The sequence below is a fragment of the Gloeophyllum trabeum genome (assembly GCF_000344685.1).
Source record: "Gloeophyllum trabeum ATCC 11539 unplaced genomic scaffold GLOTRscaffold_00020, whole genome shotgun sequence".
In the NCBI taxonomy this organism is placed as follows: domain Eukaryota; kingdom Fungi; phylum Basidiomycota; class Agaricomycetes; order Gloeophyllales; family Gloeophyllaceae; genus Gloeophyllum; species Gloeophyllum trabeum.
In genome coordinates this window covers 30057-43094 of record NW_006920429.1, presented here as the reverse complement: position 1 = coordinate 43094, position 13038 = coordinate 30057, and the positions used below count along the sequence as shown (strand labels likewise).

The 13038-nt window shown below is 52.1% G+C and overlaps 3 protein-coding genes across 3 annotated transcripts; 2 read left to right on the top strand and 1 right to left on the bottom strand.

Annotated features, from left to right (window-relative positions):
- Positions 1–3398: 3398 nt before the first annotated feature.
- On the top strand, positions 3399–4939 carry GLOTRDRAFT_16750 (uncharacterized protein; the record flags this gene model as incomplete). Its single annotated transcript, XM_007872793.1, has 8 exons — positions 3399–3447; positions 3493–3557; positions 3612–3671; positions 3998–4153; positions 4359–4465; positions 4569–4732; positions 4809–4832; positions 4890–4939. Coding segments are annotated over 8 exons (675 nt in total), but the record flags the coding sequence as incomplete, so codon positions are not given.
- Positions 4940–6204: 1265 nt separating this feature from the next.
- Positions 6205–7886, top strand: GLOTRDRAFT_96962 (uncharacterized protein; the record flags this gene model as incomplete). The annotated part of the gene is made up of 3 exons (XM_007872815.1): positions 6205–6244; positions 6298–7628; positions 7833–7886. 3 exons carry the CDS (start codon positions 6205–6207, stop codon positions 7884–7886), a joined length of 1425 nt encoding a protein of 474 aa, XP_007871006.1.
- A 980-nt stretch (positions 7887–8866) lies between these two features.
- On the bottom strand, positions 8867–9046 carry GLOTRDRAFT_50457 (uncharacterized protein; the record flags this gene model as incomplete). The annotated part of the gene is made up of 1 exon (XM_007872808.1): positions 8867–9046. A coding segment is annotated over one exon (180 nt), but the record flags the coding sequence as incomplete, so codon positions are not given.
- Between the last annotated feature and the right edge of the window lie 3992 nt (positions 9047–13038).

Below are 13038 nucleotides of genomic sequence, written 5' to 3'. Positions count from 1 at the left end.
AAGGCCTCTCGCGGGACCGTTTGTTGGGCAGGGACTCGCAGACGCCCCGAGACGGCTCGAAAGGCTTCAGAGAATAGAGCATATTCGCTGTGGTAATTACCACAGCGTGGGGCCAATGGGGTGGCTTAAATCCATCAAAATTCCCTTACTTGGGAGCTCCACCCGTAGTAATTACCACACCGAATATGCTCTAATGCATGAAATGTATATTCTACTACTACACTAAGGGCTGTAAATCATTATACTCTGCCCCCACCTGTATGCCTAGCTACCCTCCCTCTCGATGGGTCTTTGCCGCACATTTGCTGATACCCGAAAAGGGTATATTTGGCGCGGACAAACAACGCGCGCGGAAATGCGATGTTCAGTTTCTTATGCAAGGCACTGTAAGTATTTGACAGTACATGTAGTTCGGTCTTTTGCTTAGTAATACGCTTCCGTAATCCTGGATAATCGCATTCTATTGGCTAATGCATCTACATTTGCCTCATTTGGAGAACAAACTTCGCCTCGATGTCCTGGCCGAGGGTGGCGGCGCGCAGTCGCCGCCACCCGAGAGTCAGGACAAGGGGCGCAGTGTCGGGAGAGCTTTGACCTCCAAGGTAAAGATAAATTAAAATTCTGAATACTAGTTACACCTCCCCGAAGTGGCTACGGGTGCCGCAGCTAGTGTACGCTCCACCATACAAGCCGTGCGCGCCGTGAGAGACTTTCCGATTCCTCTAGAATCGGTTTACTGTTCAGTAGTTGTATAGGGCACTTTGTATTCCTCCCGCTGGCAGGTCACACATGAAGGGGGGGTACACAGCATTACGGGAGAAAGCCCGAAGGGCTTCCCGCCGCAAATGGGCCACCAGGCGGGGGTTTGGAGATCGTGGCTGAGCCGGGACTCCCGCCTAGAAAACCACATCCACGACCCAGTAATAAATACATGTCATGAGAAAACACAAGGGTGCAATGAAAGCCATGGGTGCCTCAAAACCTCTCATGCCACCTGAAAACCCAGTGGGAAAAACAGTGTGGAGAGAGGAAAGCTACCAGGCATTGTACAATCTGCAGCTTATCAAACATAAGGGTGGGCAGGGAGGGAAAAGCAAAAGGTAGCCTATGTGGAGCCCATATAGCGCGCTTGAGTGAGCGCGTCGTCGCCGTCGAAAGCAGGAGCTGTCACTGTGACCTGCGTAACACTCACATTCATACAAAGTCTATATTCTATGCCTCTGCTCGTTCCTCACGGCGGCATAGAATTCCGATCTCTGGTGATCGAGAAAGCGAGCGCTTAACAGGGGTTATACCTCTCACATCCGAAATTACTCGAAATGTAATAGGAGCACTATTCATAAATGGTAGGTGGACCGATCCAAAGCCGAAAGCTATGGGTTTTCAGGGAATATAGGTCATGAGATTGTGACATACTGTGGTTTTTGATACTGATCTACTATCTACCAAGTTGGTGGATGCCAAAATGCTATGGGTTATGAGAAGTACAGGTTAAGAATGACTCAACTGTACTCCTCTCATAAGCATCCTCAGAGTCATCACCCATGAGTATACTTCTATAATATATGTTCCCCATCTCATAAATACATTGTTCACATGAAGTCTCTCAATATCTCAACATTACACTCTCCTTTCGGCAGTCGGAGACTGGTGCTTGCACCGCTACGATGCAAGCTCATTGACTGCCGAAAACGGACGCGAAATGGAAGCAGCTGCGGACGAGCGTCGATGCAGTGCTTCTTCGTCGGGTGCTTCTGAACGTCGTGAGCTTCTCTGCTTCCTTTGGGTCGGTGCGCGTCCGACGCAATGGCGGACTGAGACTCGATTTTGTCTGCACTACACTCATTTGTGCTGGTCATGACTGGGAATATAATCATCTAATAACATCTGTCTTTCGTGGATGCAGTGAGTGTTATAATCGTTATCGCGGGGGTAGTACGGTTGCCGAGGAGCGCCAGGTCTATTTTGCGAACGTCATTGCTCAAGTGCGCGCGTTTACGTATCCGGACCCCGTACCGATCTCGGTCCCGTGGGACTGGGAGACCTCCTGGGCACTGCAGCTCCTTGTGTCGCCTTTCAGCCTTTGCTCCTAATCAAAAGCAGCAGCAAATAAAATAAAACCCCAGTGGTTCCACTTGTTATTGAAGGCTTACTTACCATTGTACAGAAGACTCACGGCTAGGAAGGAACATCTGGGTGGAGATCGCAGCCGATGCTCAGGACTGTACCCCGGACCCCGACTCCCACACGTTCTGGAGGAAGCTCAGCAAGACAGCAACAGTTATACATACCAGTGAGCCTGAGTATGCGGGAAGTTGAGTAACTGAACTATGTCCCAGTTTTTGCTACTACATACAGTACTTCATTATCGGATGGTCAACTCACTGACAGATTCAAGCAGTAACCCCCATAGAGAAGCGAAGTGGCGCCGCAGTCGTGGAGAAGCCCAGCACTCCCGGCGGCGAGTGTTCCTGGAGTTTCCGGAGTCTCACCGCGACCCCGATGATTCCTACACTGCTCCCAAGGTATTCTCTAGTGCACTCAGGCATGCTTTCTGTGGCCTGTAGCCGCATCTTGTACTTTGTAAAGTGATACACAGGTCGTCCAAAGCATCAACAAGCTCATGAAATACGCTGGAAAAGCGATCCGGTGATGTGGTCAGGAGAGTCGTCAGACTCTGCACAGCCACTTATGGACCCTACGGCCGGACGTATGGTAACTGGCACGTCGACGAAGTGGAATGCACTTTGGGAAAATAGACCTGGCGCTGCTCGGCAACCGTACGGGGGCAGCTTCTCGGTTCGCTTGACACCGAGCCAAGAGCCAAGAACGAGGAAGAAAGGCGATGTGTGGAGGTCCCAAGCCAGCATCCTGTTCGACGACGGCTCTTGGCGGCAGCGCTCGCAGCAGAAACGTGCAAAGGACGTGATGCCAGCTTCGCTATCTGACATATAATGGCGCGCGGCGGCGGCGAGCTCTTTCTTCTTCTTCCCTTTCTTATTAGCCTGCTGTGCGGGCTCGACGCTGTGAGCTGAGCTTATAGAGTCTGCTTTCTTTTCTTCCCTCTTTCCTTGTCGCTTTCCCCCTTATTCTCTTTCCTCGTTTCCTTTCCCCGGTCAGACTAATCTGGGATTCAGTCTTACAACCATGCTCAACCAAATGAACCCCGCGCACGCGTCCTCGACTGCCGCCGACGTCCAGGTCAGCTCGCTCGCGCGCCGCATCCACGGCTGGTCCTGGCAGGCCGTGCGTACCCTTCCCCTGTGTGCAATCCCCCCGCTGACGCCGCGCAGTTTCCGATCGGGATGGGCACGGGCGCGGTGTACGTGACGATGAGCGGGATCAAGTACCACTCGCGCGCGCTCACCGTCGTCGAGACCATCTTTTACTTTATCAACATCGCGCTCTTCCTCCTCAACTCGTCCACGCTCCTCCTCCAGGCCATCCGTGCGTCCCCTTGTCTCGCTGCTTTTCTGTACTGACATCCCGCAGTGTACCCGCAGCAGGCGAAGCGCCTGATCAAGGACCCCGTCAAGGGCATCTTTGTCCCGCTCATCGTGCGTCCTCGTCACGCACGCATGCGCACACACACACTCACTCACTCAACCCAGGTCCTCTCCTTTGCGACGATCATCATCGGGACCATCAACTACGCCGTCCCCTCGGGGCACGTCCACCCCGGCTTCATCTACGACATCTTCTGGTTCGTGTCTCCCTCCTTCCCTCCCTCACGGCTCATTGGGTGACGCGCGACAGGGTCTACGTGGCGTTCTCGCTGATCGTGTGCATTCCCATGCTCATGATCTGGTTCAACAAGCCGCACGACCTCAAGACCTTCACACCCGCCTGGGCCTTCCTCGTGCGTCCCCCCTCCCTCTCCTTCTCTCTGTCCCCGCTCACCCTTCCTTCGCCTCTAGGTATTCCCGATGGTCAGTCCACTCCCTCCCGCATGCAGTGATGGTGGGATAATGGTAATGGGACTGACGGCGCGCCGCAGATGCTCGTCGGCGTCGTCGCCTTCAACGTCCTTAAGGTCGTCCCCCCCGAGGAGCCGCGTGCGCTCGGCGTCCTCCTCGTCGGCTACTTCTTCCAGGGCCTCGGCTTTTTTGTGACGTTTATATATATTTGTATATACATGATCCGGTGCGTGCGCGTTCCTGCCTTTGTTTCGTTCGTTCGTGTTTCTGTTCTCCCTACGCTTGCTTCCCTCGTCTCCCCACCCGCTTCCTATATTTGATGTATGATAAGATAAGCTGATGGCATGGGATATTTGTGCAGAATCATGACCGTACGTCCTCCTCCCCATCACGCATATACGGGTATGCCGACGCTGACGGGATGCGGACTATGAATGACAGACGGGCTTCCTCGACGGCCACCAGGCGAACGGCGCGTTCGTCGCGTGCGGCCCGCCGGGCTTCACCGCGCTCGCGCTCATCAACCTCGGCGACCACGCGCGCGACATGTACGTGTTCTGCTCGCTCCCGGTCTTCCCTGGCTCACCCTGTCTGTCCGCGCACCCGCCTCTCTTGCCTCCGCTCGCTTCCCCTCCCCCGCCCACCCCCCAGCCTCCCGAAACACAACCTCGTCTCGCCGCTCGCGGGCGAGATCTGGTACGCGTCCTCCGTCATGGCCGGCCTGCTCCTCTTTGGCCTCGCGGTGTTCTTCTTCGTCTTCGGCGTCCTGCCGTACTGGTTCAAGCTGCACAAGCATCTGAGCGAGATCCTGGGCTGTGAGTGGTTTCTGTCTCGCTGGGGCGGTTCGGTAGGACGGCGCTGACGACCGGTTCCATTTGGGCGCGGATGCAGGCTGGGCGCTGACCTTCCCGAATGGTACGTGTTCTACTGTGACATAAGACACGGCAGGGGGGCTGACGCGAGGACGCACAGTCGGGTGGATCAACACGCTCCGCGTGCTCGGGGACACGTTCGACATCCCCGGCTTCTACGTCGTCCACCTCGTCATGACCATCACTATCGTCGCCGCGTGGGCCGTCCTCTTCGCGCTCACCGCGCTCGCGTTCTGGAAGGGCAAGATCTTCATGGCGGACGGGGACGACGTCCTGCGGGATACGTTCCAGCACCAGAAACGCGCGGGGTGGGATGCGGAGAAGGGGAGTCCCGGGAGCAGTGCGCGGTCGAGCAGGGTGGAGATGATGGGGGAGAGGGAGAGGGAGGAGATGAGGCGGTTCGAGATCGTCGCGATCGACCACGGGCGGCAGGACGAGCGCCGCGTGGTGGGCACGGCGGCGTACCCGGAGCGCGCGTACTCCCCGCCGCGGAACCAAACCGCGGGCCTCCCCCCGCGCCCGCACCCGTACGGGCATAGTCCGAGCGGGAGCGTCGCGACGACGTACGACGCGCCGCCGCCTGGCGTGGGCAACCGCTTCTGACCGTCGGATTAGAGATTCCTTGCTTTGATTGATTCGTGGACGTTGTTTCTTCCTTTTTTGTTTCTTTCTTGCCCGTCTGGAGTCTGGACTGCTGTCGATACGCTATTAATGCCCGCTGGCATATTCATCTTCCTCACCCCACCTTTACCCCATAGTTAGCCCCCTCACATTCTGGTTCCCTTCTGATTCACATTTTCTTCTCCGTTTCTCATCGCAGGTTCCCTCCCCTCTCGGTCTGCTACTCACGACACTAAATGGAGTATCCCCTCGTTCATCGCACTGTCGCTTAATTCACTCACGTTGGACTATAGACACCATTTGTAGATGCATCTCCGTTTCCGGTTCCATTTCCTGTCTTCATTGAGACTGACTCGTGGACGTAGAATATAGTTCATGTGGTCTGTTGGTATACATATAGACACCATATCACATTGCACGCTAGCTCCTTGTCAGTTGATCCACTCTGAATCCTTGGTAGAGGATCCACATCCCTCTGAAGTCTGAACCGCCTCCGGATTCTCCCCCGCTCTTGTACTTTCGTACTGGTGAGAGGAACGCGTCTGGTCACGCACATTTCTCATATGGGGCCTGCCCGGCCTGGGCCTGAACGAATGTGGACGCTCCGAAATCTGCCGAGGCTCCGACTTCCCCCGAACTTGGGGGATTTGCTGGCATCCTAGGGCTCATAGGAACACAATTCCAGGCGCACGCCCAGGTTGTTCGTCTCGGAGTTGACTGAGAGCACCGCGCGAGACGTCACCAATTACCGCTGAAGAAGGCTGCGGACCGCCGGTAGGTCAAAGGACTTGGATATGTCAGGGAGCGCCGGTCCTCGTACTGCGACGGCTAAACGTGAGTGTCTCGCCCGAGTCCCTGTAGGAAACGCGCGAATCAAGTGTAGATAGGCTTCTTTCGCCTTTCGAACGAGACGGGAGAGGGTAAGCCGGAGATCTCACCTCACCCAGTACGAACGATGGAGATCGGACTAGCGCAGTTTCGCCGACGCAGACGTGCGAACAATTCCAAAGTCCCCGCTGCCTCTCTCCCGCCCGAGGTAATCATGCTCATACTACGGCATACCCTCGATCCACTGACCCGATGTCCGTTCTGCCATATCTTCTTCGCGCACAACTTCTGGAACGAGATCGCCGACTTTTACGATCAGCGCCAGAGAGTCCTGCGCCCGCTCGTCCTCGTCTGCAGGGACTGGTACTGGCCCGCCGCCAGCTTGCTCTACCAGAGCCCAGTCATTCACGATCAGAAAGGCGCAATAAAACTTGCACGTACTCTAAGCCGCAGACCCGAGCTTGCGCGCTTGGTGTGCGCGCTGGACCTGGGGGAGGTACGACCGAGACATCAGGGTGTACGGGAGTCGTGGCTCCTGTCAGTATTGAACAAGGCACGATCGAAGTGGACGACGTTGCTACACCGAGACGTGATATACGGGCGGCAGCTCTGCACGTTGTTGGGCTCGCTATCCGGAGTCGCGTGCGTAACCCTCTGTGGCGAGGGGGATGACTCGTTGCTTCGCCACGCTCTGGACGTTGCGCCCTGTGCGACGTCGCTGACGAGACTCGTTTTGAAGCGCCATCCACGTGCTTCTTACGAAGCCGCTTTCCATGGTCTTTCCGCAGCCTTCTCGTCTCTCCAGGATCTATGTCTCATCGGGTTTATGGGCAGGCTCAGGTTGCCTGCGCTACCGTCTCTCCGGGTCTTGCGTCTTTGGAGTTGCTTTTACGATGTGCAAGAAATCACTCCGAGAACTTTAGGAAACCTGGCATTGGACACGCTTGAGTTCATCAGTGTCCCGCTCGAGGTGATAACAAAACTATGCATGTACAATGTGTCCGGGCTCAGCTGTCTCCGTGTCAGGAGTTGGATGCGGGACTCGCTGGGCGATCTCGATCTCCGGGCGTTCCAGTCTTTGAAAGCAATCTCGCTCTGCTTCGACCTCTTAGACGGCCCCACCCGCTTCCCCAGGGGCATTGAAGTTATTACGACCCTAGAGGAACTTTTCGTCGATATCCTCACACCGGGCGTTGTCTCGCAATTTGCGGAACTGCTTGGTGACTCCAGCACATTCCCCGCGCTAGTACACTTGAGCATTTCGGGTCATCTGTCATCGTTGGCCAAGGCTGACACCGACGACGAAGCGGCGAGCATTGAGAGACTCAAAATAAAATGTGAAGCAAGAGATGTAAAGCTCACTTTGGCCTTATCTCTTGCATCTCCTACAGTGAGTGTATTTCTCGAAATTGCGACACCCGGCTTCTCACTTTGGAGTCTAGATAGCCGTGTACCATTACACTATACCTGGACTGTGCTATAATTGTGGAAGCGCACTCTGACTAGGGATTAACATTTGTTTACCCCCATTTCCGCGGGGAAACTTGAGAATGATTCACTGTGTTGACGAACTAAGTGGCTGCATGTTATTTAGTACTTCGTCTACCTACGTGTGCTTGCAGACATCAGCATTTTTACACATTCCTGATGACAGCCCTGACAGAAAGTTGTCAGGGCTGTCAGCCTCTATCAGGTCATCATGTCGCCAGGACAATTTCAATGGAGTGCTGAGACATCACAAAACACAACCTATATCAAGTATAACATCTCCATATAATTAAGGGTCACACCGCGGAATGTAGGACTGCAGCAGAATACTATCATTGAGGGGGTTCTGCAAAAAGTATCGGATTCGGCCTGTAGCACCCTGCACACTTGATGAATTCTTATTGGATATTTTGTATATTGTATGTAACTTAGTAATGAATGTCCCCATCATTTTTTTGCATTTTTACGTGGTCTGTAGAAGGTAGGACTGAGATGCCGGTTCATGTAGGGGGTTCTGCAAAAGTATGTCACCCACGGTCACAGGGGACCACGCCGCCAGCGGTGTCACGCTTTTGTCACAATATGGGCTCAGGAGATGTGCAAAGTCACCTCTCTATCTCGACACGCTCACTATTTCGCCTATCGGGCTGGCATACCATCCTGTAGATGCCTTATATATGATACCCCAACCCAGCCCCTGTCGGTTCATTTAGCTCATCTCGAAAGATCTAGGAGATACTGTTGTTTTCCCATGGCCAAGACAATGTGTTTTCTCTCCCTCTCCTCAACCAGAGCAGACATTCTCATTCTGACTTCGCAGAAGGTGTATTCTAGTGTATATCTACCTGTCTGAGCTTACCTGGTATTTTTTGGTTGAGTGTGGAACGAGATATACAGGGGTGAGGGGGTTCTGCAAATTTTGCAGAATCACCTCAATGATAGTACCGTCGAAAGCCAACTGAGAGTACTAGTAAGTGGTGAGTGGGACTTACAGTCATTCCCACGTCCTTGAAACAAGATAAATCTTGATGCCTTCAACGGCAGCATGTCCTACCTTGACCTCTGATTAAAATTCACACTATAATACTTCATATGCTGTGGATTTATGTGGTGTATTTTGTTGTATTCGCAGTTTCCACTCTAGTGCCCTCCAAGCGGAGTACTCCACCAAGGCGGAACATCTATATTCCCCCCTCTCCGTGTTGAACCCATTGATATGGGAGGCTGTGGGCTGCCATTCTGCGGTGCGCTGGGCGGGAAGCGGGGGTCGGCACGATGAGGGTTGAATAGACCTTCCTTTGGATGTCTGACCCTGCACGCATTGCAGTTTCTTTTTACTAGTGAGATCACTGTACTGATCTCAGTCTTCCCTACAGGGTACCCATAGCTCCATGGTATCTAAGTGTATTTAAGATAGTCCCTAGAAATGAATTACTGTTGTCTATATTCACTTGTCAAGGCAGTTTTGCTCAAGGGCCTGAAATCGCATCCTTGAAATTGCATGTCGGCGTTAGCCGGGCTCTCGTACGCACCAAATGCAGTTTTTTGTCAGTATTTGAATAGTGGCGGATGAAGCGTCGGATGGCCAGTCCTCCAATTCTGGCTGTCGCAACCATGGATGGTGCATCCTGCGCTCATTCACCTTAAAATTTGTTTTCCCACATATTCCAATATTGAGGAATGGTTGAGAATATTTTCAGGCTGAAAAACTGAGTTTGCAAGCTGCAGGGTGGGTCAACATTTATATACACCTGTAATGGACCTCATTGCAATACTACCACTGCATGAAAAAATCCGAAGTTTTTATATTCATGATCTACATGCATAATTCACATAGTAAGCAAAGGGACCCAAAGAGCTGTCGGTGTTCGAGCGAGCAGCCTGGTTGACACTCTCTTTTATTTTTTGTAGTCTGGGGCATATGCTATATGGGTCTACAACGATATCTTTGTGAATTTATAGATTGTGTGTCTTGTCCTAGTCCACATGGCGGTTTTACTTTTATTGCTTATTGTGGGAATTGACTATTGTAGTGGCTTGTAGTCAGTGGCTGAGTGTGCGGGCCGCGTCGGTTTGGATTCCTGGACTCGGATTGGCTCCTGCCTTCTATGCCATAGGCTCTCTGCAGGTTCACCCGATCTGCAGAGCCATTACATCATTGGTATCTGGAATTGATTGCAGGCTGTAGAAGGGCCAGAAAAATTGTGAAAAATGCGGGAAATCCATAATATATTCAGAGGTCTATAGCAAATCAAGGAATATACAAGATGATCCTGAGAGGTCTAGTGTAATTCAAATAATACTTCAAGAAAGATAGGAATATTTGTGTCAGCTCTATGATATACAATGTAAAATAGGGAATATCTCATGCCCAGCTCAGGACTTGTAACCAGCCATGCACAGCATTGGCCCACTCCCCCCAAGTAGTTTTCTCCTCTCTAAGAGACCTGTGTCTGATTGGTTTTGCCGGCAAGATCCAATTACCTGTCATACCGTCTCTCTGAATCCTGCGCCTCTGCAGTTGTTTCGACGCCGAAGAAGTAATCCCAACTTCGGGAAAGCTGGCGTTAGAAACCTTGGAGTTTGTCGAGGTACCCCCTGGTTTGGTCACGCAATTATGCGCGTGTAATGTGGCAGCTCTCACCTGTCTTTGCGTAAATGACTGGCTGACAAGGGGAATGCCGCCTGCAAGTTTCGACATCTCATCATTTAAATCCCTGAAATCATTTGTCATGTGCCTCAATGAGCACAAGAGTATCTTCCCTGAGGGGATCGAGGCCATTCCGAGTTTGGAAGAATTAGTTGTCGAATCCACTATGCACGGCCTTGCTGCAGAGCTTGTGAAATTGATCGATCTCTCCCGCGCCTTTCCCGGGCTCAAAGACTTGAGTGTCACGGGTTATCCGCGGCAGCCATGACGAAGCCGAAGTATCAAGTTTCAGAAAGCTTATTATGATCTGCAACGCGCAGAACGTGAAACTGAAATTTAACTTTACCTCCCATGTCTCCTCTGGTGAGTGCGTTCCCCTAACTTGTGATACCCCCTCTTCATTTTTGACTTGTAGGTTGATGGGCGTTGTTATCCAATGAGATGCGACTTTCGTTATGACTGTGGACGGGCACTTGACTTATATAACTGCCTTGACCTTTGTCCGTTGATATGCACTGACACACAACAAGCACCAAGGACCAAAAGAAATAAACCTAACACCAGTGGTATGGGTGGAGGTGGTCTGAGACAACTGAGGGGTATTTTAATAGTTCAAGGGGGAAGGAGGAGTAAGACGATGTAGGGTAGTCCATAGGAAGACCTAGAAAAATAAAACAAACACTTTGACGCCTGAAACAAACACTAGTTGACACTCCGGAGTATTTATCTCCAAAAAGTCGCAATCAAAGCTGCAAGCAACAATGCCTGTTGTAGGATCGTGCCCGCGGTGGTAGAAATTGCTAGAGAGACTTGGTTAATTTTATTTTGCTATGTAGGAATCACCTGAGATAATTAAAGCAATGGCAGAGATAAATCACTCGATGAGTCAGGCCTATTGGCAAAGCTAGAATCGGTTATAATTTGCTAAGTTTGACGCTTTCGAACTCCGAGGGTCGCTGAGATAGTAACACTAATTCTCTGAGATGGTGAAGTGCAAAAACCTGTTTTTCTGTATGCTACTTTGTACAACTTATACTACAGGAATGGCTTTGCAACCGTCCGAAGATAAATAACAAATAAACACCGCTACCCACAGGATTGCTCAGCACTTGCCACCATTATACCATGCACCATACGACTCCCTTGCGCTCCCACTTGCTCGTCCCAGCCCCTAGAGGTCACCTCGACGCTCCGCCACCTGCCCTAAGCAGTCCCATCACTCCGCACGACGTGCCGGTCACGTGCTAATTACCTCCGGCCGCTTGCTGACTGATGCTGGCCTCATGGTGACTCTTATACATCTGCACCTTCGGTAATTTGATGGAAACAAGGGGGAGTGAGTGCTGGATGTCGGAAGTGGTGACTTCATAGCGAGCGTGCGCATGCTCCGTGAGGATAACTTACATAAAAGCTGTATAGTCAGTAGTGTATAACCACTCCTGTAGTGTACTGGTACCCTACCACGATTGCCTTGTACACAAGCATATCGTACAGGCAAACACACACAAAAACTATTCTGTTGTTCTCTGAAGCTTAGCGAGACCGGAAACTTTGATACTGGAGGGTGGGCATGAGGATGACGCCCCCCGGTAGAAGTGTCCGCAGGCCCCGGAGCTAATTCATCTAGAAGTCGCATTGGTTAAGTCACTCTGGAGCTCCTGTTCACGGAGATAAATGGCGGAATGGGTCCGTGTACGCCTCAAGGATGCTAGGAAGTCCAGAGCTAAATAGAACAATTCTTTAGAGCCCATAGAAGCCTAGAGGTGTGTGAGCGCTGTGGCAAATAAGCTCCGGAGGGTTTGTACGATGTGCTGAGTCTGCATTTTCGGGGATCAGACGATCCTGAGGCTTATCACCATATTGGTTCTGTCATGTAAAAGTGGGAAAAAATATTGTCCAATAACCAATGCACACACATTCACATGGACGCGTCATGGTTAGATGGTCCCGCTTCTTTGCTATGGTCCCGCATAGTGGCTCCGGTGGATACTAATTCGGCCAGGATGTGCGTATAGACATGGACCAGATATGTGAGACCTGTGATAGAGTGCGGGCCACTCATCCTCCAGTAATCCCACTATCTTGTAGTGGGAGTATCGAATCAGGGGTAGTGATGCCGCAGTCCGGTTCCTGAACCTGGGAGAACCGGTTCGGACCGGACCCAGGTTCTGGTCTGCGGTCTGGCTTTGGGGTGGACCGAACCTGAAATGAGGTCCAGGTGGAGCCACAATGCCTGAACTGTACCTAAATATGGTAATTCTGAAGGGTTCAAACCCGAACCTGACTGGACCCAACACCATTTCGGGTTCTTTGAGGTTCACAGTCCGGACATTTACCCGAACTGGACCTTGGGTCCGGTCCCAGGTCTGGAAATTTGGGTCAATAACCAGACCGAGCCGGACCATGGTATCACTATTCAGGGGTAACCCCCAGGTAATCCTTGTTTCTGGTGAGCGCATGTTCCGGCGGTGTGCCCTTGAGCTCTCAAAAGCTTATCGCACGGAAATTTTCGGAATTATTGGAAGGCATCTGAGTGACCGTATCCGCCCTGCCGGAGTAAAGGAATACCTCCAGCAAGTGTCTGGAGACTCGCCCACAGTACCAGCCACCATCCGTCTCCACATCAGGAACCTCGGAAATCTCCATATGCTCCATATGGAGT